A 21,464-nucleotide genomic window follows, 5' to 3' on the forward strand; every position below is an offset into this window, starting at 1 on the left:
CTGTTCCCCTTTTGCATCTATCGTTTATCGTCCATGTTTCACTTCTGTGTAAGGCTACAAGGTCAGACAACTACACTCAAAGAAAATTTCGTAACACTTAAATTTACATTATACTTTAATAACTTCCTCTTTTTCAAATATGTTTTCTTTCTGTTTCTAGTATGCATTTAACATTCTCGTTACTTCGTCCGTAATTAATTTTTCAGCTGCCGAAATAGTAAATCTAATGTGCTGCTTTTAGTCTCTTATTTTCTAATCGAGTTCCCTTGCCACCGCCTAATTTAATCGGACTGCATATCATTCCTTTGTCTTATTTTTGTTGGTATTCATCTGGCAACCCTTTTCCAAGACACAGCAATCCTATTACTCACATTTGATTGAAATTTCCCATGTTGATAAATGAGAAGACTTGAACTGTTTTACTCCGTGAAAATGTTCTATACCATAAATACCATAAATACTTAATTCTTTCCGACAACCGATTTTGACAGGTATGTAGATATACAGTTACCTTTTCAGTTTCTTGTAATGTCACACAAAAACTTTTTTCTCATTTATATCCAATGTATACGCACTATGTTACAGACCAGAAGATGACAGCAAAGATTGTGAAACCGGTTGTCGAAAATAAATACTTATGCGATCTTGGCTACAGGAAATTTCTTATTCGTATTTCAAGTCCTTTGCCGTTCCTTTGACAATCACAATGTTATCGGCAAACCTTAAAGCTTTTATTTCTTCTTTTAATTTATTTTGCAAAGCTCTATCCACGTATTGAATAAAGTGAGGAACCGGCTACAACCCTGTCTCTCAGTGCCAGCAGCCAGATCGCTATTCAAGCTAGCTCGGTCGGCATTCAGAACGCACCCGTAATCCCAGTTTCCCAGAAGATACGGCGCGGCTATCGATTGGCAGCTAAGCCAGCGCGTCAGACCAATTTACTGGATTTTCCGTTGTAACTGAGGAGGGGCGAGTAACAGTTCAGCTACTCCCATCAGCCAGTTTGCAGAGTGTCTTCTGCGAGTACACTCACAGTACCAGAGTAATTTGACCTACTTCATAGTCTGCAATAAAGTCATCATTCCAATACGTCATGTAAACCGAATGATGCAAACCGCAACATATCTGGTTTAAAGCACTGTTTAACAATCCTCCTACAAAGCATACTTGTCACTTCCGATAAACGTCAGTATAATTCCATGCGCACGCAAAAAAATTTCATGTGCACGCAAAACTGGGCAAGAATTTATTGCATTCATTCACACATACCCGCAAGAGGAGGATTTATTAAGTGTGTCCGGCATCAAAAAGTGAAATCTGAAGCAAATGCGTAATGAAGGTGACTGGACTATGCGTCATACATAATCAAGATTTAACTGAAATGTTGCATAAATTTAGGTTACGAGTCAAAGGCATTCCAGTCAGTAAAAATGAGTTTCAAGTCTCGTACATGCAACCTCTATAATTATATGTAAGTTGAAGTAGCCTTCTAGCCGCGCGGGATTAGCCGAGCGGTCTCGGGCGCTGCAGCCATGGACTGTGCGGCTGGTCCCGGCGGAGTTTCGAGTCCTCCCTCGGGCATGGGTGTGTGTGTTTGTCCTTAGGATAATTTAGGTTAAGTAGTGTGTAAGCTTAGGGACTGATGCCCTTAGAAGTTAAGTCCCATAAGATTTCACACACACACACACACACACACACACACACACACACACAAGTAGCCTCCTAGAGTCCGTTTTTATGTGCAGGTTAATCTCAGGAACTTTTGTCGGGATTGTTATCTGGTATTCACAAACAGATGCACTGATTCACAAGAAAGGTTTTTGTCTACAATTTACACTAATTTCGTACAAATTGTCTGAATTACAATGAATTAAAGTTAACTTGTCAACATGATGCTACTGCCACCTACCAAACAGCAGTCGCTTGAGTTATCAGAAAGCTTGAACTAGTTTACATCTAGAGTGTGGTCTAATAGATCCGCTCGGGAACTGGCTGTCGTGCTGTCGTCACGTTCGTACCGCCATAATTGACATTCCACTAATGAGACGGCTGTATCTGTAATCTCCACTGGCGAGAAAGAGATTTAGGCCTTTTAAAGGTCATAGAGACATGAGCACGATCCTTTTGAATGGAATTCAGAAATTTCTTGTGGATGAATACATACGATTTCGAAATACTTCTACAGATGTTTGAGAGACGCATTTCGAAATATGACGACAATTTCAGATGCCAATTTCTGCTTCCCTCAAGTCGCCAGTCGCAATTCGAACTCATAATTCACTGTTTGCAATGAGTTGCTCAACTCTGAAGTATCGTAATAAATACGACAACACAACCACCTCAACATAAAGCTGTGATGTGAGACGCATTGCGTACTAAGCTTCACACGAAGAGTACTGTAGCACGAGGTAAACATGTACATCATGCGTGTTTTTCCTTATTTTTTCTTTTATTTGTGCCACTTCAGCCAGCTTTCGATACATAGTGACACACACACACACACACACACACACACACACACACACACACACACACACCTACATACCTACGATTCGCAAACAATGCTTACATTGGTTGTAAACAATTATTTATCTCGCGTTGTGTTACCATCACTGCCATGAGATGTGACTCCAAATGCCAATTCAGTATGGAACACATAACATTCATACCTCCAGATAACTCACCAGTCTGCTTACATCGTGTAAGTTACATGAAAGTGATGATCTTCAATAACGTAATGTTATTCTCCGATTGTCATTTGTAGCCCACAACCAAAATACGCCACGTCAGTCAAGTCGTCTGGGCGTAGGTACTTAATGGTACCCGTGCCAAACCGGGTCGTGTCGCTTGTAATTTATAGACGAAAATCTGGAGATAACTGTAATTATAGCAAATAGAGCATCCGCACCCAGACGGCCCTTAGCATTCACGAAAAGTATTCCTTCTCCAAAACCCACACTGAAATATGGCTCACTTTGCTGCCGCGTCTGAGCCTTGACAATAATACCGCAACCTCCAACAAAGATATAAAGCTCCGTACGGCCACCCAACAATATTTATTTCCACACCACGACCCTTAACATCACCAGGTGCAAACTGATTTTTTCCGTGATATTATTGCGATTGTAACGTCTAGCGTTCTCTGTTGTTGTTGTTGTTGTTGTTGTGGTCTTCAGTCCTGAGACTGGTTTGATGCAGCTCTCCATGCTACTCTATCCTGTGCAAGCTTCTTCATCTCCGAGTACCTACTGCAACCTACATCCTTCTGAATCTGCTTGGTGTATTCATCTCTTGGTCTCCCTCTACGATTTTTACCCTCTACGCTGCCCTCCAATACTAAATTTGTGGTCCTATGGTCCCTTGATGCCTCAGAACATGACCTACCAACCGATCCCTTCTTCTAGTCAAGTTGTGCCACAAACTTCTCTTCTCCCCAATCCTCTTCAACACCTCCTCATTAGTTATGTGATCTACCCATCTAATCTTCAGCATTCTTCTGTAGCACCACATTTCGAAAGCTTCTACTCTCTTTTTGTCTAAACTATTTATCGTCCATGTTTCACTTCCATACATGGCTACGCTCCATGCAAATACTTTCAGAAACGACTTCCTGACACTTAAATCTATACTCGATGTTAACAAATTTCTCTTTTTCAGAAACGCTTTCCTTCCCAATGCCAGTCTACATTTTAATCCTCTCTACTTCGACCATCATCACTTATTTTACTCCCTAAATAGCAAAACTCCTTTACTACTTTAAGTGTCTCATTTCCTAATCTAATACCCCCAGCATCACCCGACTTAATTCGACTACATTCCATTATCCTCGTTTTGCTTTTGTTGATGTTCATCTTATATCCTCCTTTCAAGACACTGTCCATTCCGTTCAACTGCTCTTCCAAGTCCTTTGCTGTCTCTGACAGAATTACAATGTCATCGGCGAACCTCAGACTTTTTATTTCTTCTCCGTGGATTTTAATACCTACTCCGAATTTTTCTTTTGTTTCCTTCACTGCTTGCTCAATATACAGATTGAATAACATCGGGGAGAGGCTACAACCCTGTCTCACTCCCTTCCCAACCAATGCTTCCCTTTCATGCCCCTCAACTCTTATAACTGCCTTTTGGTTTCTATACAAATTATAAATAGCCTTTCGCTCCCTATATTTTACCCCTGCCACCTTCAGTCTACAAATGCTAGAAACGTAGGTTTGCCCTTCCTTAATCTAGCTTCTAAGATAAGTCGTAGGGCCAGTATTGCGTCACGTGTTCCAATATTTGTACGGAATCCAAACTGATCTCCCCCTAGGTCGGCTTCTACTAGTTTTTCCATTCGTCTGTAGCGTTCTCTATCCGAACGAATATGCGACGAAAATGAGTTTACAAACAGATTGAGTACTCATGTTTGCTATCAGTCTGTGTAATACCTGGATCAATTTCATTTTAACTTGGTACAAATATACAACTCGCAATAAAATACTCTGAGTTTAGCACACCGTTAGGGATGGGGGTGAGACTTCGGAAGGGAAGTACCAGGTGGTTATATGAAGTAGTTAAAGTGCGGCAACTCTCGGAAGTGCAGTGTGGGCCGCAATTACTGTATGGTAGTTAAACTTCATAGATATGCTAACACATTGTGTGGAACCGATTTACGCTGGAAAAAAATTAGTTACAATTTTGGACACCAGGTGCAAATCTGGCGCTGTACAGAACCTCGTCGACGTCTGCGGTGCTCATATTGAACAAGCTGTTTGTAAGTGGTAGTTTTGTAAGGCCTGCACAGTATTATTATTGATGGAAGTGGTCAGACAAACAGCATTGGCAGCTTGAACCCTTCCAATTTCTGCCAGTCAAGAAGTAAGGAGTCCAGTAGCCAAGTGATTTACGAACAGCAAGTATAGTGCAGACATTTTAACATGGTCGATTTTAAATGGTGTTGTAGGATGTGGGTGAAGTAATTGTCGCTAGAGAGGGGAGAGGTGCATAGGAAACATGTTTCGTAACAAGTGTATACCCTCAATGTGGATCATTAGCTTTATTTTTTACGAGAAGAAGTTGTAGGTAGCACTCGTGATACACTAACAATTGCTTCATAATTCCATAAAGAAGGTTCTTAGGAATAAGCAGTACCAAATGTCTTATTGACTCGTTAGTTCGTGATTTAATAAAACACTTACAACCGAGCGAGGTGGTGCAGTGGTTAGCACACTGAACTCGCATTCGGGAGGACGGCGGTTCAATCCCGCGTCCGGCCATCCTGATTTAGGTTTTCCGTGATTTCCCTAAATCGCTTCAGGCAAATGCCGGGATGGTTCCTTTGAAAGGGCACGGCCGACTTCCTTCCCCATCCTTCCCTAATCCGATGAGACCGATGACCTCGCTGTTTGGTCTCTTCCCCCAAACAACCCCAACCAACCCCCCCCCCCCCCACCCCAAAAAAAAAAAATAACACTTACAAGAACTAAGTATCAACTAACTTTCATCACTTTAAGAATAAAAGCGTTCAAAGAAAATTCTTCTTCATTCTAAAGTTTAGTTAGGCGCTAATTTTAAAGATTGGGGAGCGGGGAGAGGGTAGACGACTAGCTGATATCTGATTTATTTCAGGGGTGATGGTCTCAGAAACGTTGGGAGCCACTGATTTAGTGGCAAATAAACTGCAAATCGTGATTTTACGCTGGAAAGAAATTTCATTCCTACAAAACTGCTCATGATAGCTAACTTTCAAATGGATTGATGTTACTACAGAAAATTGTAAAGCACTACATTCTTTAAAGAAGTAATAGTTGGCTGTTTCTGTGCGTCCCAGAGTTGTACTGGGTTGTTATAGTTAAAATCAACATCATGCCTTTCTCACTTGTTTGACCTTTTCTGGCCGTGTCCCTCTCCTAATCCACTAAAAATGAAAACATTTCTGTGCGTCATTCTTGCTATCGTAGCGCCACATATCCACCTGGTGGCCAAAATAGGAACTAATTTTTTTCCATCATACATCGGTTCTGCATTAAGGCATTATAATATCTACAAAGTTTCTCTGCCATACAATAATTATAGTCCACACTGGATCTCTGTGAATACCTGCACTTTAACAACCCAGTACAACTCTGGAACGCATAGATATAGACAACTGTTACTTCTTTACAATTTTCTGTAGTAACATCAATCGATTTGAAAGCTAGCTATCACGAGCAGTTTTGTAGGAATGAAATTTCTTTCTAGCGTAAAATCACGATTTGCAGTTTATTTGCCACTAAATCAATGGCTCTCAACACTTCTGAGACTATTACCCCTGAGATTAATCAGATATCAGCTAGTCGTCCACCCTTACCCCCTCCCCAATCTTTAAAATTAGCACCTAACTAAACTTTAGAATGAAGAATAATATCCTTTGAACGCTTTTATTCTTAAAATGATGAAAGTTAATTGATACTTAGTTCTTGTAAGTGTTTTTTTAAACAACGAACTAACGAGTCAATAAGACATTCGGTACTGCTTATTCCTAAGAACCTTCTTTATGGAATGATGAAGCAATTGTCAGTACACCGGGAGTGCTACCTACAACTCCTCACTAAAAATAAAGCTAATGATCCACATTGAGGGTAGACACTTGTTACGATACATGTTTCCTCTGCACTTCTCCCCTCTCTAGCGAGACTTACTTCACCCACTTCCTGCACCTCCATTTAAAATCGACCATGTTAAAATCTCTGCACTACACTTACCGTTCGTAAATCACTTGGCTGTTGGACTCCAAACGTCTTAACTGGAGGAAATTGAAAGACTTCAAGCTGCCAATGCATTTTGTCTGACGACTTTCCCCAATAATAAAACTGTGCAGGCTTTACAGTAGTGCAGTAGCCTTTACATGGTGATCGTCATATTATGCTGTCAATTAGTTTGTTTATTATGTAAGTCTGCAGGCTTTCGTAGCCGTTGTCACTAAAGTTAAAAATCTTCTGGGTTGTTAGGTCGCGTCATATTTCCTCTAAAATAATACATACTCCCACTTCTCCAGCACAAACGCGGGAAAACTCCCCCTTATAAGAGAACGTCACACTGGTCTCTGACAGTGTTCTAGCAACAGTGGACACCGGAAGATCCTGAAGAAGATCCCAGCAGAGGCGTCGAAACGTCGATTATTCTAGACGAAATATGACGCGGCCTAGCAACCCAGAAGATTTTAACTTTAGTTTGTTTATTGTTGCAAAGAGAATAATGAAGCAATTTATGGTCTATTGTGGGAACTACCCACAGCTCGGAGAGTGTATTTTCATGAGATATCTAATCACATGTGCCAACGGCCTTGCCGCAGTGGTAACTCCTATTCCGGTCAGATGACCGAAGTTAAGCGCTGTTGGTAAGCTGAGTGCACTCACCCCTCCTGAGGCCAACTCAGGAGCTACTTGACTGAGAAGTAGCGGCTCCGGTCACAAAAACTGACGAAGACCTGGAGAGTGGTGTGCTGACCACATGCCCCTCCATATTCGCATCCAGTGACGCCTAACGACTGAGGGCAACATGGCGGTCGGTCGGTACCGTTGGGCCTACCACGGTCTGTTCGGACGGAGTTAAGTTTTAGTTTTTATTTAAGCACAAAAAATGGCTCTGAGCGCTATGGGACTCAACTTCTGAGGCCATCAGTCCCCTAGAACTTAGGACTACTTAAACCTAACTAACCTAAGGACGTCACACACATCCATGCCCGAGGCAGGATTCGAACCTGCGACCGTAGCGGTCGCGCGGTCCCAGACTGTAGCGCCTAGAACCGCTTGGCTACTCCGGCCGGATTTAAGCACATGTGATAGAAGTGTCTCAGCTTTTCAGTCGTAAATGCATGGTAGGAAGTGCATGTGTGCAGTGGGTTGACTATGTGAGGAATATGTTCGTACATTCATTTACAAGCTGTAGCGTCCCTCACATTTTCTCACATGTTAATACTTGTATTTGAAATAAAAATTATAATTGTTGATAAGTTACGTAATTAGCATTACAATCTTACGAAATAATGATGCTTTTGTTTTTAACCGTCAGAAAATTTCATGCCGCCCGGGTGGATAGGACTGGAGACCGCTGCCCTGAATCAGTTTTTGCGGCTCAGGCGCCGTATCGTGTCGCGAGAGAAGTAGTAGGAACAATAACAACCGAATACTGTCCTGTGCATTATTGGTACTTATTTTTCCAGAGCGAGATCGTCTTGTTATCTTAAGATATCGCTCTTAACTTTTCCAGTAATTGACAGAGCCATCTATTAACCACTGCGGAGTCGATTTGAGATCGTCATGCTTCTCCCATGGGCAACTTCACTTTGCTTACTCAAGTGTAGGTACACCCAAAGATTTATTAAATTCTTGCAACTTTTGAGTATGTAACAGCATAAAATTATGTTTTATGTACACTGCTGGCCACCGTAAATGCAACACCAAGAAAGACAAGAGGTAGCACAACAAAATGTATTTTGTAGATAACATGTTGACCAAGTATCAAATGATTACGTTTACAGACGTCTGTGACATGTGGTTCCTGCCAGAATCAGTAGCCAGAGTAGCCGCCATTGTTGGAGATCACCGCTGCCACACCTCTCGGCATTGAGTCAAAGAGACGTTGGATGTGTTCCTGGGGTACAGCAGCCCAAGAAGCTTCCACACGTTGCCAAAGATCATCTGGTGTGGCAGCTGGGGATGTAATCTGGGTCACTCGTTGAGCAACCATGGACCACATGTTTTCTATCGGCGAAAGATCCGGAGAGCGAGCCGGCCAGGGAAGCAATTCAATCTGGTTATTGACGAAGAACCTTTGGACAATGCGTGCCACGTGTGGTCGCGCATTATCCTGTTGAAATATGACTGTGGCCGAGACCTGAAGGTAAGGAAGGACAACTGGCTCCAGCACCTCGGATATGTAGCGCCGGCTATTTAAAGTACCGGCAATGCGTACTAGAGGCGTGCGAGAGTAATATCCAATACCGCCCCATACCATAATACCCGGTGCAAGACCAGTGTGGCGGTGCATAATGCAGCTGTCCAGCATCCTCTCTCCACGGTGTCTCCACACTCGAATCCGACCATCGTGGTGCTGCAGACAGAAGCGTGCCTCGTCAGTAAAGACAACGTCACTCCATTCTGCCGTCCACATCCGTCTGTCATCACACCATTGGCGACGGAGACGTCTGTGGTTCTGCGTCAATGGTAGACGAAGCAATGGACGTCTTGCGGACATACCACTCTGCTGTAAACGGCGTCGAATGGTACGCGCACACACTGGATGATGCTTTACAGACGCAATGTGCTGTGCTATGGTTCGGGATGTCACTGAGCGATCCGTCACTGCCATGCGCACAATTTGCCTATCAGCACGTGCAGTGGTGCACCGAGGTGAATGCGATCGACCACGTCGGTCCGTCGTACCCTCCTGCATCCAACGGCCACATATCCGCATTACAGTTGTTTGGTTTCGTCCAACACGACTAGCGATTTCTCTGTATGATAATCCACAATCTCGGTGAGCCACTATCCTTCCTCTGTCGAACTCGGATACTTGATCAAAAGATGTTCGCTGTTGTCTACGAGGCATAACTGATCGTCTTGTGAAACAACCACAAGGTAAACACACGTGCCGAACGTACACTCGTCGAAATCGCCAAGCCTTAAATGGCACTATGAGGTGGCGCCACAGGCGCGTGTGATGTGCGTCTGCGCTGAAATTCTAATCAGTTGCATATCTCATCGCTGCAAACCCATGGTGTAAATTTCACTCGATTCGGATGCTTCCTTCAGGGTGTTGCTTTTACGGTGGCCAGCAGTGTACAACTTCTTCGCTGAACTATTTATTTACCCGTGGTGGCAGAGTGGCTCTAGGCCCTTCAGTCTGGATCCGCGCGACCGCTACGGTCGCAGGTTCGAACCCTGCCTCGGGCATGGATGTGTGTGATGTCCTTAGGTTAGTTAGGTTTAAGTAGTTCTAAGTTCTAGGGGACTGATGACCTCAGATGTTAAGTTCCATAGTGCTCAGAGCCATTTGAGCCCGCAGTGGCACTTGTTACACGACGAGCTCGTTTCGGCGATTTGTCATCATCAGGTGTAACTGTGAAGATGGCATAATGGGTATAATGTTGCTCCTAACGTCCATGCTAGTCTTTGTCTACATGTGGCACCATTTGCTTACGTCTTAGCTTGTAATGATATGGTCCAATTGGCCTCTTGGAGTGTAAATGTCAGTTGTATTTTTGTTATGATACGATCATGTTATGCATATGTTTACCATTTATTTGCTTGATCTTGTAAAGCTATTTGTTAACAGCTTTTCTGACAGCTTCGGCTCCAGTGATGCTATGCGTTTACAACTGAGTCTCTGTTTCACGGAAAAATTGAACGTAACCATTGACTTCCCGCGAAATTTGCTGCATGCTGGTGCTGGGAATATCCCGTCGTTATGAACTTCAGCGAATAGACTTTACCAGAATTCCAGCAACATTAGCATGCACTATGACGATGTTTTTCGCACAACGACTAACACGAGGACGCTTCGAGCTATTAATGTTCACAACCGAGCCAGTTTCCTCAAATGTAGCAATTAGTCCCATTGCAGTCGCCTTATTCAGTGCATTACGTTGACCAAATATTCCACGGAGTTTGCGAACATTCATCATATTTGTAATAAGTTTTCATAATGACAACACGCTACTGCGTCGTGAAGCAAGCGCTCCATTACCAAACAGAAAGAAAACAGACGAAAACGTGCAACGTTTAGTGCTGCCAACATACTAGAACAGAAGCGACGAGTATTTCAAAATTTTCATTCCCTATGGGACACCCTTTATGATCAACTTTTGTGTTAAAAATTAATATCACAACGAATTTCTGTTCTTTATAAATACTTAAGTAAACAGCAGATGTTAGTATACTATTTGTGTCTCATTTCTTTCCTTATCTAATACAACAATGGGAATAACAAATAACTGGGAAATTCCAAGCAATCGGCTAGTATTACCATAAAAGAACTGCAGATCATAATACATAACTATGGTTCAACTGGGACGTTCCTTTTACTATACAACCTTAATAAAGCATGGCTAATATTTTATAGCGCTGCAAGTTTAATAAACACTACACATTTGCGGATAAATCATTTCACAGCGAAAACCTAACACTAAATGGTCGCACCTGCACCACGGACTTACTTGTTACCTTCTGAATGGGCAATGTACCGTAGCGCTGCCAGTACTGAGTCTAGTTCTGCACTTGCAAATGATTTCATCAATAAGAAACCGCTACAATAACACAAATACCATTGGTACCACCACCACAAGTGCGACCCTCACCACCAGCCACGTACAACCGTCAGCAACAAACCTGGTTTGCCGGCTCCGGAGAAGCCAGGTATTTCGCAGCAGTTGGTTCCCGTCACGGACTCATTGCTTGTGGAAGGAACAGCACCTGCGAAAGGAAAAGCGACAAGCGACGGCATGAGCACGTGTAGCATTGCGTAGGTCACTGGAATATCCACCACCAATGTCTTACATGTCTATGGCGGACTGCACTCTGCAGAAACAAACAGTCGTAAGGCAGTGTTTTTGAAGGGGCCCGAAGGGTAGACTTACCACATAATGGAAAAAATTTTCATTCCTCCGTGCCCAATGGCCCATGCACCAGAGGAGTATCACAGTCGCGTTTGAAGTGTATCTGTTCGGATTAGGTGACTGTGTTGGATTTATGAACAGTGTGATATCATGTTTTTTATGTATGATGACAAGAGAAGGGAGAGGGTCGAATCCGGCGCCGGCATTTAGCCTCTTGATTAGCACCAAGGGGTCGCCGGGCTTGAATCTCCATCCGATGGACGCATCATCAACAACAGTGTCACTACCCTCATTCATGAAACTCTGCGGATAGGTTCAGAATTTAACTCAGGACTTTGGAGAAAAGTCTGGTATTCAACATCTGTACGGTGCTCACTCTCCTCCGTTTGCCGACCTATTAGTTGCGGCAAAAATTGTACGACCAAGAGGGTTAGAACCAAGTACCTCCCGCTCGAGCGCCACCACACAGTCATACGTTACCGCTCTTGATTATTTTCTTAACTTTTTTTACATTTACCGTAAGAAACGCCTCAATCGGCTTAAACTTGTAGATCATAACCATATTTTCTTCGCGGAAACTGTCTTGAGATGTCTCCCAGACTTCTTAAGTAACACGACATGGCAGAAGATGAGCTTCTTCATGAAAAACAGAAATAACTTCTTCATATAAATTAACACAATAACCTCTTCGTTGAAAGAAAAATAAATAAATCTCCTCTCGCAAAATTAAGGAACTTCAGCGTGGGAAGAAAAGACGTTATGACAAGTTACTCTGTAAGACAACAGAAAAGAACCAATAGCTGCTCCTCTTGAACAAACAACTATTAGGTTGGTGCATAAGCTCGTAGCTTTTTTCCATAAGTTTATAAACACAACAGATACAAGTAACAGAGACTTTAGTCCAATTCAAGTGGTTCTGAGCACTATGGGACTTAACATCTGAGGTCACCAGCCCCCTAGAACTTAGAACTACTTAAATCTAACTAACCTAAGGACATCACACACATCCATGCCCGAGGCAGGATTCGAACCTGCGACCGTAGTTGTCGCGCGGTGCCAAATTGAAGGGCCTAGAACCGCTCGGCCCCACGGCCGATGGACTTAAGTCATCAATAACATATTCTCCTTCACTATTTACAACGGTCTGTAGAAATCATGTGGTTTTGAGACGAAGAACTCGTCGTGCCATGTTCGAAGCGTATTTTCATCCGGAAGGGAAGTTCCTTGAAGCTCGTTCGATAGAGACCGGAAAAGGTGAAAATCTGACGGCGAAAGATCAGATGAATAAAGTGCGGAATGACTTTAGAACCAAACTGCCGTATAGTGCTTTTCGTCAGTCCAGCAGAATACGGGCAGCGTTATCGTGGAGTAGCATCACTGCACGCAGTTTTCTTGGTCGTTTTTCTTGGAATGCGTCTGATAGACGTCTTAGTTGTTGACAAAAATGTCACTAGTGATGTTTACAGCTCGGGAAGCAGTTCGTAGTACTCCACTGTGTCGATGTTCCTCCAGATGCATAACATCTTTTGAGGATGCGCGTATGTCTTTGTATGCTTGTTGCTGCTTCGTTCAGGCTCAACAATTCCTTTCTTTTCCTTATGTTAGTTTAAAGACATCGTTTCTCGTCATCAGTAACGTTACAGGATAGGAATTGTCAGTGTCGTTCTCGAGACAACTGATGATAAGGAGCAGAGATGCACTTATGACCTCCCGCTGACTTTTGTGATTTTTATTTAGAACATGCGGTACCCATACAGCCGATTTTTGAACCTCCCCCCACTGCAAAAAAGTCGCATTATGGTGGAATGATCACAGTTCATCACATTTTCCTGTTCTCGAGTGCACAGACACAGATAGTTGTGGATCAATGCGTTTAAAGAGCTTCATCAAACACCGAAGTTCTTCGTGAATGTAGAGAGCGATTAATGTGAAAACAATCTTCCTTAAACCGAGGAAACGTTTTTTGCCATCCTCTGTCCAAGGGTATTATCCCGATACAAGGCACAAATGTTTCTGACTGGCTCCGCTGCTGCCACCCCTCTACTGAACTCAAGTTGGAAATGTTCCAGTTTCTCCACTTGGCGCTCCATTTTCTAGCGTCCACAGCTCCACTCACTTTCTCCAAATGACAACATCACGTTATGTTAACTCAAACAGCAACAGTGACCTACAAATAAAAAATGGCAATCGATACATAAACCCATAGCAACGGAATACCAATGTGCAAAACAAAAATACCAACGTGCAAGACGAAAACGCTAAGAACGTATGCACCAATCTAATAAAACACTTTGGAAAGAAAAAAAATACAGCGAAAAGCCTCTTTGAGAAATGGTGCAACTTTTCATGAGACAAAACACTAACACTCTGCTCAGAGACTAAGAAAAAATCTTGTATAAGAACTTTGTTCGACTTTACTAAGAAAGATTTCCAAAAAATAGCAGAAAACTTCTTCATATTTTTGCTGTAACTTGTTTTTCAATAGCCGGTGTTGCTGAAATAAATAGTTTTTAACGCCCGTAGTTTGCCGAGTTAAAGTCGAGAGTACGTAAGAGACAAAGTGAGCGACGTACAAACATAGGTGTTCTGTTTTGCACACGGACAGAAGTGCCAATCTGATCGGAATATATTTTATAGTAGTATTCCTGAAGGTGCCTTGCCGATAATATGGGTCAATCTTTTACGAACTCACGCCCACGTTTTCTTTTGATCAGCGTACACGAAACGACGTGCTACGGTGTCTTGTAGAGCGCACTTAGTGCAATACTGGTCCCGTGCCATTCCAATCCGAAACAGTTCCTCTCGCGTCGTTAGCTTGCCACTAACAACGTTATAGCAGACGTAGGCAGAAAAGGCTGATATATATTACTCCACACACGCATCGAGTTCGTTCTGGGATAGACGATTTGTCATGGATGTGTGGGAGGTGATTCGAAGACTCTTCCATTTAATATTGACCTGGATAGCCATAAGCATATCAGTGTCATATTGCCTGACATATTGCCGGACTGAGGTTTCGGAGGCGGATGCTTAGTGAAATGTCGCGAGCTCAGCGCGCTTTCCTGTTGCCAATAGTTCGACCGTACAAGCTGTGCTTTGCCAATTACTCCAGTTTGGCGCTATTGAATTTTCTCCAGCGCATACACTGCCCAGCTAAAAGCACGTAACTCGCTAATATACCGTCCTCTCACTGTCACTACCGTATCATTCAGTTGTCTCGCTTACGGGTAGCTGGACGTTGGAGCGCCTGCGTGTAATTCTCTGGTAACAGCAGACAAGCGGCCCCAACTGTAGCTGCATGCAAGCTTTGTCTGTCCGCACAGAGGTTGGTTTGTTTCAAACAGTTACGGCAGGTGACTGAAATGGATACCGGATGTAGTGCCAATAACCAGGACGTGTACAACCGCCAGATTGCGTGTCGTGCAACATCAATAACAACCGAAATACGGGACGCGGTATAATACGGGCTGACAGAAGCGTCATAAAGATAGCAGCGCCCGTGGAACACCAAATGGCCCACCCACATCTGTCGCTTAACGCTTCTGACTTGTGCCCAGGCTATAGAGAGGCGAGACTAAAGCCTATTCCAAACGCAGATCCCTCCTTATCATATTGCGGCCTCATAACGAAGATTGTTCACAGACTTCTGAATTTTCCCTTCTCCATAAAAAAGTTGACGGTACATATCCTCGGCGTGTTTAGATGCAAATACATGTGATAAATATCGTAGCCCTCTTGTGCCACTATCAGAAATTTGCAGTATTATTCATACACAGGCTTCGGCGTCTTTTTTGAAAAATACGAGAAAAAATATGGTGGCATGTATAAAGTACGTTGATAAAGCTGTCCTGCCGATATACTGTCCAGACAGGCAGCAGCGTACACACATGTTTAGAGAGTACATAAACGTATTTCATCTTAACTATTTTCCCAAATCAGAAATAGCTAAGTGCATGTACAAACAACTCTGGACAAGGAGTAAATGAAATATTTTTCACGCAAGAAACAGTTGCAAGAAATTCGATCTCGTGAAGAACAGTAAATTTATCTGAGCTTCTTAATAGCGCCTGACAACATCTCTAGCGATAAAACAGAATTTAATGGCCACAGCATATTCACCAATTTTACTGATACATTTTGGAGCCCCAGAAAAAAGGATGTTATTTCAAAATGAAATCTCGTTGTAAGAGGCTAAAGAAAACACACGACTTACTCGTACTGAATCGAGAGTGAATAAAATTTTTGCAACAGTTTTCTTCAAGTGTCAGCCATTACCGGGAAACCTTGTTTGACTGCCAATGTTGTGCGCGTGCATAAGCACAAAAATGTCGCCATAAATATTCGCAGACTTCGCTGTAAATATTCGTAATAGGACGATATTTTTCTTTCATAGATTCGAAAGAAATCGAACTAGTTTCGTTTTAATGAGTAGCATATCACGTGGCGAGGATTCATCCGGTTGGTTGGTTGGTTGGTTGGTTTGGGGAAGGAGACCAGACAGCGTGGTCATCGGTCTCATCGGATTAGGGAAGGATGGGGAAGGAAGTCGGCCGTGCCCTTTCAGAGGAACCATCCCGGCATTTACCTGGAGTGATTTAGGGAAATCACGGAAAACCTAAATCTGGATGGCCGGACGCGGGATTGAACCGTCGTCCTCCCGAATGCGAGTCCAGTGTCTAACCACTGCGCCACCTCGCTCGGTCTGATTCATCCGGATTTTCAAGTGGTTTGCCAACTATGGCTTCATTAATTTCAAGTGCGCGTGCGTGGTGTTGAGTACTTAGGTACAACTGTCCTTGAATCGGAAAATATTGGAGTGAGAGAATACGCTGATATCGTATTGTAGGTACGTCCCATCAAGAAGAAATAAAAGAAAACTTATTAGCAATGCATGCACGAGTAATGGAGAAAGACGACACGAATATCAGAGACACCACACTGAAATGCTACATATTCAAGTTTCTAGTACATAGCATTTCTTTATTTTTCATTTGGGCTACGAATACCAGTAGTAGGGTACCAGCAACACTGCACAAAATGCTGCATTGCTAAAGCGGACAAACTTATTGTGAGCTTGGTATATTATTGCGATGTGTTTTATGAATAATCTCCAGATTGTGAGCTGAGGTTAGACTCGCGTAGCGACGTATTTTAATCAGTAATTAGACGAAGGAAGAAAAGAAGGAAGATTAGAGCTTAACGTCCCGCCGATGTCGAGATCATTAGAGACGGAGAACACGCTCTGAACGCTTCACGGATGGGAAGTGAATCGACCGTGGCCGTTCAAAGGAATCATCTTGGCATTTGCACTGTCGGGAAATCAAACCCTAAAGATAAGTGGAAGGACGCGGATCTGGACCGCCGTCCTCCAGAATGCGAGTACAGTATGCTAATCACAGCACCACCTCGCTCGATCACTAACTAACCCGTTTCTTCCCAGTGCTGCGTACAGGCAGCCCGAAGTTAAATTTCTCAAAATGCAGTCAAAAAGAACTGACTACGCTTAAGCGCACTTATAGCGAAAAAATGCTTGTTTTCTGAGTAGTATCGGCGCTGAAAAACCTTACAGAATAGATTACTGCACTTTATAACCCACTTACCAATCGGCAGCAACATGCCTGTGTTTATACGGAGACGTGTACCTTTTGCAACGCGAAAACGAACTGCAAGAGGTTGTAAGGTATAGGCACCCCGCAGCAAGCGATAGCACGTTTTCCGCCTTCCATTCTGCGAACTCTCTCTGCTCTTCTCTTTCACACTCACACACACACACACACACACACACACACACATACACGTTTACTGCAGCAGAATGAGAGTACCAGGTGGCCATAATTAAACTGCGGCTACTCATGGAGGTCCAGTGTTGGCTGTAGACGGCCGCTGTGGCAGAGCGGTTCTAGGAGCTTCAGTCCGGAACCGCGCTGCTGCTATGTTCGCAGGTTCGAAACCTGCCTCGGGCATGGATGTATGTGATGCCCTTGGGTTTAAGTAGTTCTAAGTTTAGGGGACTTATGACCTCAGATGTTAAGTCCCACAGTGTCTAGAGCCATTTGAATTTGTTGGCTGTAATTACCGTAGCCAGCGAATCTTGGCATATACGCTAGTGTGTTATGTGGAACAGATTTATGCTGGAAAAATACAGTAGATAAGTTCTAGTTTGGTCACCAGGTGCAAATCTGGCAGTGTAAATCTGGCAGTGAAAAATTTCGTCGACGTCTCTGGAGTTCATTTTGAACAAATTGTGTACATGGTGTTTAATTATAAAATCAACGACATGACTTACTCACTTGTTTGGCCTTGGCTGCCTGCGCCCACTATTAATCCATTACGTTTGGAAACATTTTTATACGTCTTCCTTTCATTCACAGTGCCAGATTTGCACGTGGTGGACGAAATTAGAACTAAATTTTTCCCAACTTAATATGTTCCACATTAAGGAATTAAAATACGAGCATGTACCACACGTCGCTGGCATACGTAATCAGAGTCCACATTGGACCTCTGTGAGTAGCTGCACTTAGTTATAACAACCAGGTGCATCAACAAGGGCCGATCTGGGAGAACTTGAGAGATAATTTTTTTAAAATTTGCCATGTAATAGCCTATGGTAAAGTCAAAAGGCTGCGGTAACTTAAGAAGTTGATGTGAGAAAGAACGCTGGCGGTAACATCGCTTTCAAGAAGGAAAGAATGTTGCGAAGGGCACGGTAACAAGCGGTCGTCCTTCGATCTGGAAGGCAGCTACTCGCCTCGTCTTCGTTGGACAAGGCGTTCGCATAGCTCTCCACTATAATGAAGAGTATTGCAGTAATTCTTTTGGTTGTAATTCAAGACGTAGAAGTGTCAGTATGTACTTACATAGGACGGTTCAAAAGTTTGCGCGCAAATTGAAGTAGCTGATGGAAGAGTAGAAATACAACGGCCTTGGAACAGGCACTCCCGTATGGTCTTGGAATAATCCTGAACCAGTGAAAGCTTTGGAACATCAGGAACCACATGAGCAATTAACGAAGACGTGCTTAAAATTAAGCAAATGGCTCTGAGCACTATGGGACTTAACTTCTCTGGTCATCAGTCCCCTAGAACTTAGAACTACTTAAACGTAACTAACCTAAGGACATCACACACACCCATGCCCGAGGCAGGATTCGAACCTGCGACCGTAGCAGTCGCGCGGTTCCGGACTGAAGGGCCCAGAACCGCTCGGCCACCGCGGCCGGCTAAAATTCAGCAAAGATTATGCATTGTTTACTCAGTACTGTTGCACATCATAGTGTTCAAAATGGTCATCACCACATTCAAAACATGCACATTTTCATAGAAAAGTCTGGCACAGTCTACAAAGTACACAAGGTATGGTGTCAACATCAGTCGCTGCAAGTATCGAAAGCTTTCTCTGAGTCAGGATTACTTCAAAGACCACAAGTTTCTATACCAGCGTTGTTGCATTTCGACTGCTGTGTCAGCTCCTTCAGTTTGTGCGGAACCTTTTGAATCACCCTGCACAGCACGCAAGCCGTGAAGAATACGTAGCAACAATATTATCGCCCCCGTCGGTAGCCGTGCGGCCGCAGATTTTTCTCCGCTCAGGCAGTGGATGTTGTGTTGTCATTACTTTCGTACCGTCATAACTGATATTCCACTATTGAGCTGGCTGTATGGGCACGTCCAGAAAGACAATAAATTAAAAAAAAATGGTAAGGACTCTGAGTACTGGAGCATTGTTCTAGAACTGGGGATACTAGCATCTCGTGTGTCATTTCCTTTACTTTACAAATTTCTTACGAGCTTTCCCTAACAGCAGGGTTTACCTTGTAAAATTTTAGGTGCCGGAAAGCACCTCTTCAACCACACAACCCCTCCCCTTCAAGTTTTGAGTTTTTACAAAGTAATGCTTTGAAACTCAGATTTTAAAACATATTTTCTTATAATCGAAACAATTAAACGACACTACTGGCAATTAAAATTGCTACACCGCGAGGATGACGTGCTACAGACGCGAAATTTAACCGACAGGAAGAAGATGCTGTGATATGCAAATGATTAGCTTTACAGAGCATTCACACAACGTTGGCGCCGGTGGCGACACCTACAACGTGCTGACATGAGAAAAGTTTCCAACCGATTTCTCATACACAAACAGCAGTTGACGGCGTTGCCTGATGAAACGTTGTTGTGATGCCTCGTGTAAGGAGGAGAAATGCCTGCCATCACGTTTCCGACTCTGATAAAGGTCGGATTGTGGCCTATCGCGATTGCGATTTATCGTATCGCGACATTGCTGCTCGCGTTGGTCGAGATCCAATGACTGTCAGCAGAATATGGAATCTGTGGGTTCACGGGGGTAATACGAAACGCCGTGCTGGATCCCAACGGCCTCGTATAACTAGCAGTCGAGATGACAGGCATCTTATCCACATGGCTGTAACGGATCGTGCAGCCACGTTTTGATCCCTGAGTCAACAGATGGGGACGTTTGCAAGACAAGAACCATCAGCACGAACAGTTCGACGACGTTTACAGCAGCATGGACTATCAGTTCGGAGACCATGGCTGCGGTTAACCTTGACGCTGCATCACAGACAGGAGAGCCTGCGATGATGTACTCAACGACGAACCTGGGTGCACGAATGGCAAAACGTCATTTTTTCGGATAAATACAGGTTCTGTTTACAGCATCACGATGTTCGCACCCGTGTTTGGCGACATCGCGGTGAACGCACATTAGAAGCGTGTATTTCTTCATCGCCATACTAGCGTATCACCCGGCGTGACGGTATGGGGTGCCATTGGTTACACGTCTCGGTCACCTCTTGTTCGCATTGACGGCACTTTGAACAGTGGACGTTACATTTCAGATGTGTTACGACCCGTGGCTCTAACCTTCACTCGATCCCTGCGAAACCCTACATTTCAGCAGGATATTGTACGACCGCATGTTGCAGGTCCTGTGCGGGTCTTTCTGGATAAAGAAAATGTTCGACTGCTGCCCTGGCCAGCACATTCTCCAGATCTCTCACCAATTGAAAACGTCTGGTCAATGGTGGCCGATCAACTGGCTCGTCACAATACGCCAGTCACTACTCTTAATCAACTTTGGTATCGCGTTGAAGCTGCATGGTCAGCTGTACCTGTACACGCCACCCAAACTCGGTTTGACTCAATGCCCAGGCGTATCAAGGCCGTTATTGCGGCCAGAGGTGGTTGTTCTGGGTACTGATTTCTCAGGATCTATGCACCCAAATTGCGTGAAAATGTAATCACATCTCAGTTCTAGTATAATATATTTGTCCTATGAATAGCCGTTTATCATCTGCATTTCTTCTTGGTGTAGCGTTTTTAATGGCCAGTAGCGTATAAGATTTAATATAATTAACAGGCGCTACCGTCTGTCGCCGTAACAGTGTCACCTTGCTCGCTACTTCTGCTCGATATATATCGACGTAAGTCGGTAGCTTTGTGACTATAACATCATCTATTCACTTACTGCCAGTAGCAACGTTCAAACAGTTGCATTCTTGCTGCTCGCTGAATGAAACAACAGCATCTAGTATCTTGTCCTTGGAAGAATTTTTGAGGCAAGCAGAGTCACTACGTCTAGGCTATGACATTTTGAAAGACCATTTAATCCCTTTGACTTGGGTTGGAGTTTCTGTCTGCATTCACAGCATTAAATATAAGGGGGGAGGGGGGGGGGGGGCTTTCAGTGGACCTTATACATTAGCACCACAGGAAAGGTCCCATCGAGGGGTATGTAAATGGTAAGAGCTGCAACTGTGTGTGACAGGTGCAACAACCACCGGAGCGCACTACTGTTGTTCGTGTGCAGTGTTTCACCAGGCCTGGTAGGGTATATAAAGGGCGTGAACAGCGACGGATGTTGACTG

At 43.7% G+C, this 21,464-nt stretch overlaps 1 protein-coding gene across 6 annotated transcripts in view; it reads right to left on the minus strand.

Annotated features, from left to right (window-relative positions):
- Nucleotides 1-21,464, minus strand: part of LOC126260925 (uncharacterized) — a 562,950-nt gene that overhangs the window by 206,622 nt on the left and 334,864 nt on the right. For 4 of the 6 annotated variants that reach the window (XR_007546665.1, XM_049958417.1, XM_049958420.1 and 1 more), the window contains exon 2: nucleotides 11,349-11,432. The exons of the other annotated variants lie outside the window; for them this stretch is intronic. Coding sequence is in view for 3 of the 4 variants with exons in the window: in XM_049958417.1 (XP_049814374.1) it covers nucleotides 11,349-11,432 (84 nt within the window). In the remaining variant the exon portion in view is untranslated. The remainder of the gene's footprint in view (nucleotides 1-11,348; nucleotides 11,433-21,464) is intronic. 6 annotated transcript variants of the gene reach the window in all.

Source organism: Schistocerca nitens, chromosome 5 (assembly GCF_023898315.1).
Source record: "Schistocerca nitens isolate TAMUIC-IGC-003100 chromosome 5, iqSchNite1.1, whole genome shotgun sequence".
Classification (NCBI taxonomy): domain Eukaryota; kingdom Metazoa; phylum Arthropoda; class Insecta; order Orthoptera; family Acrididae; genus Schistocerca; species Schistocerca nitens.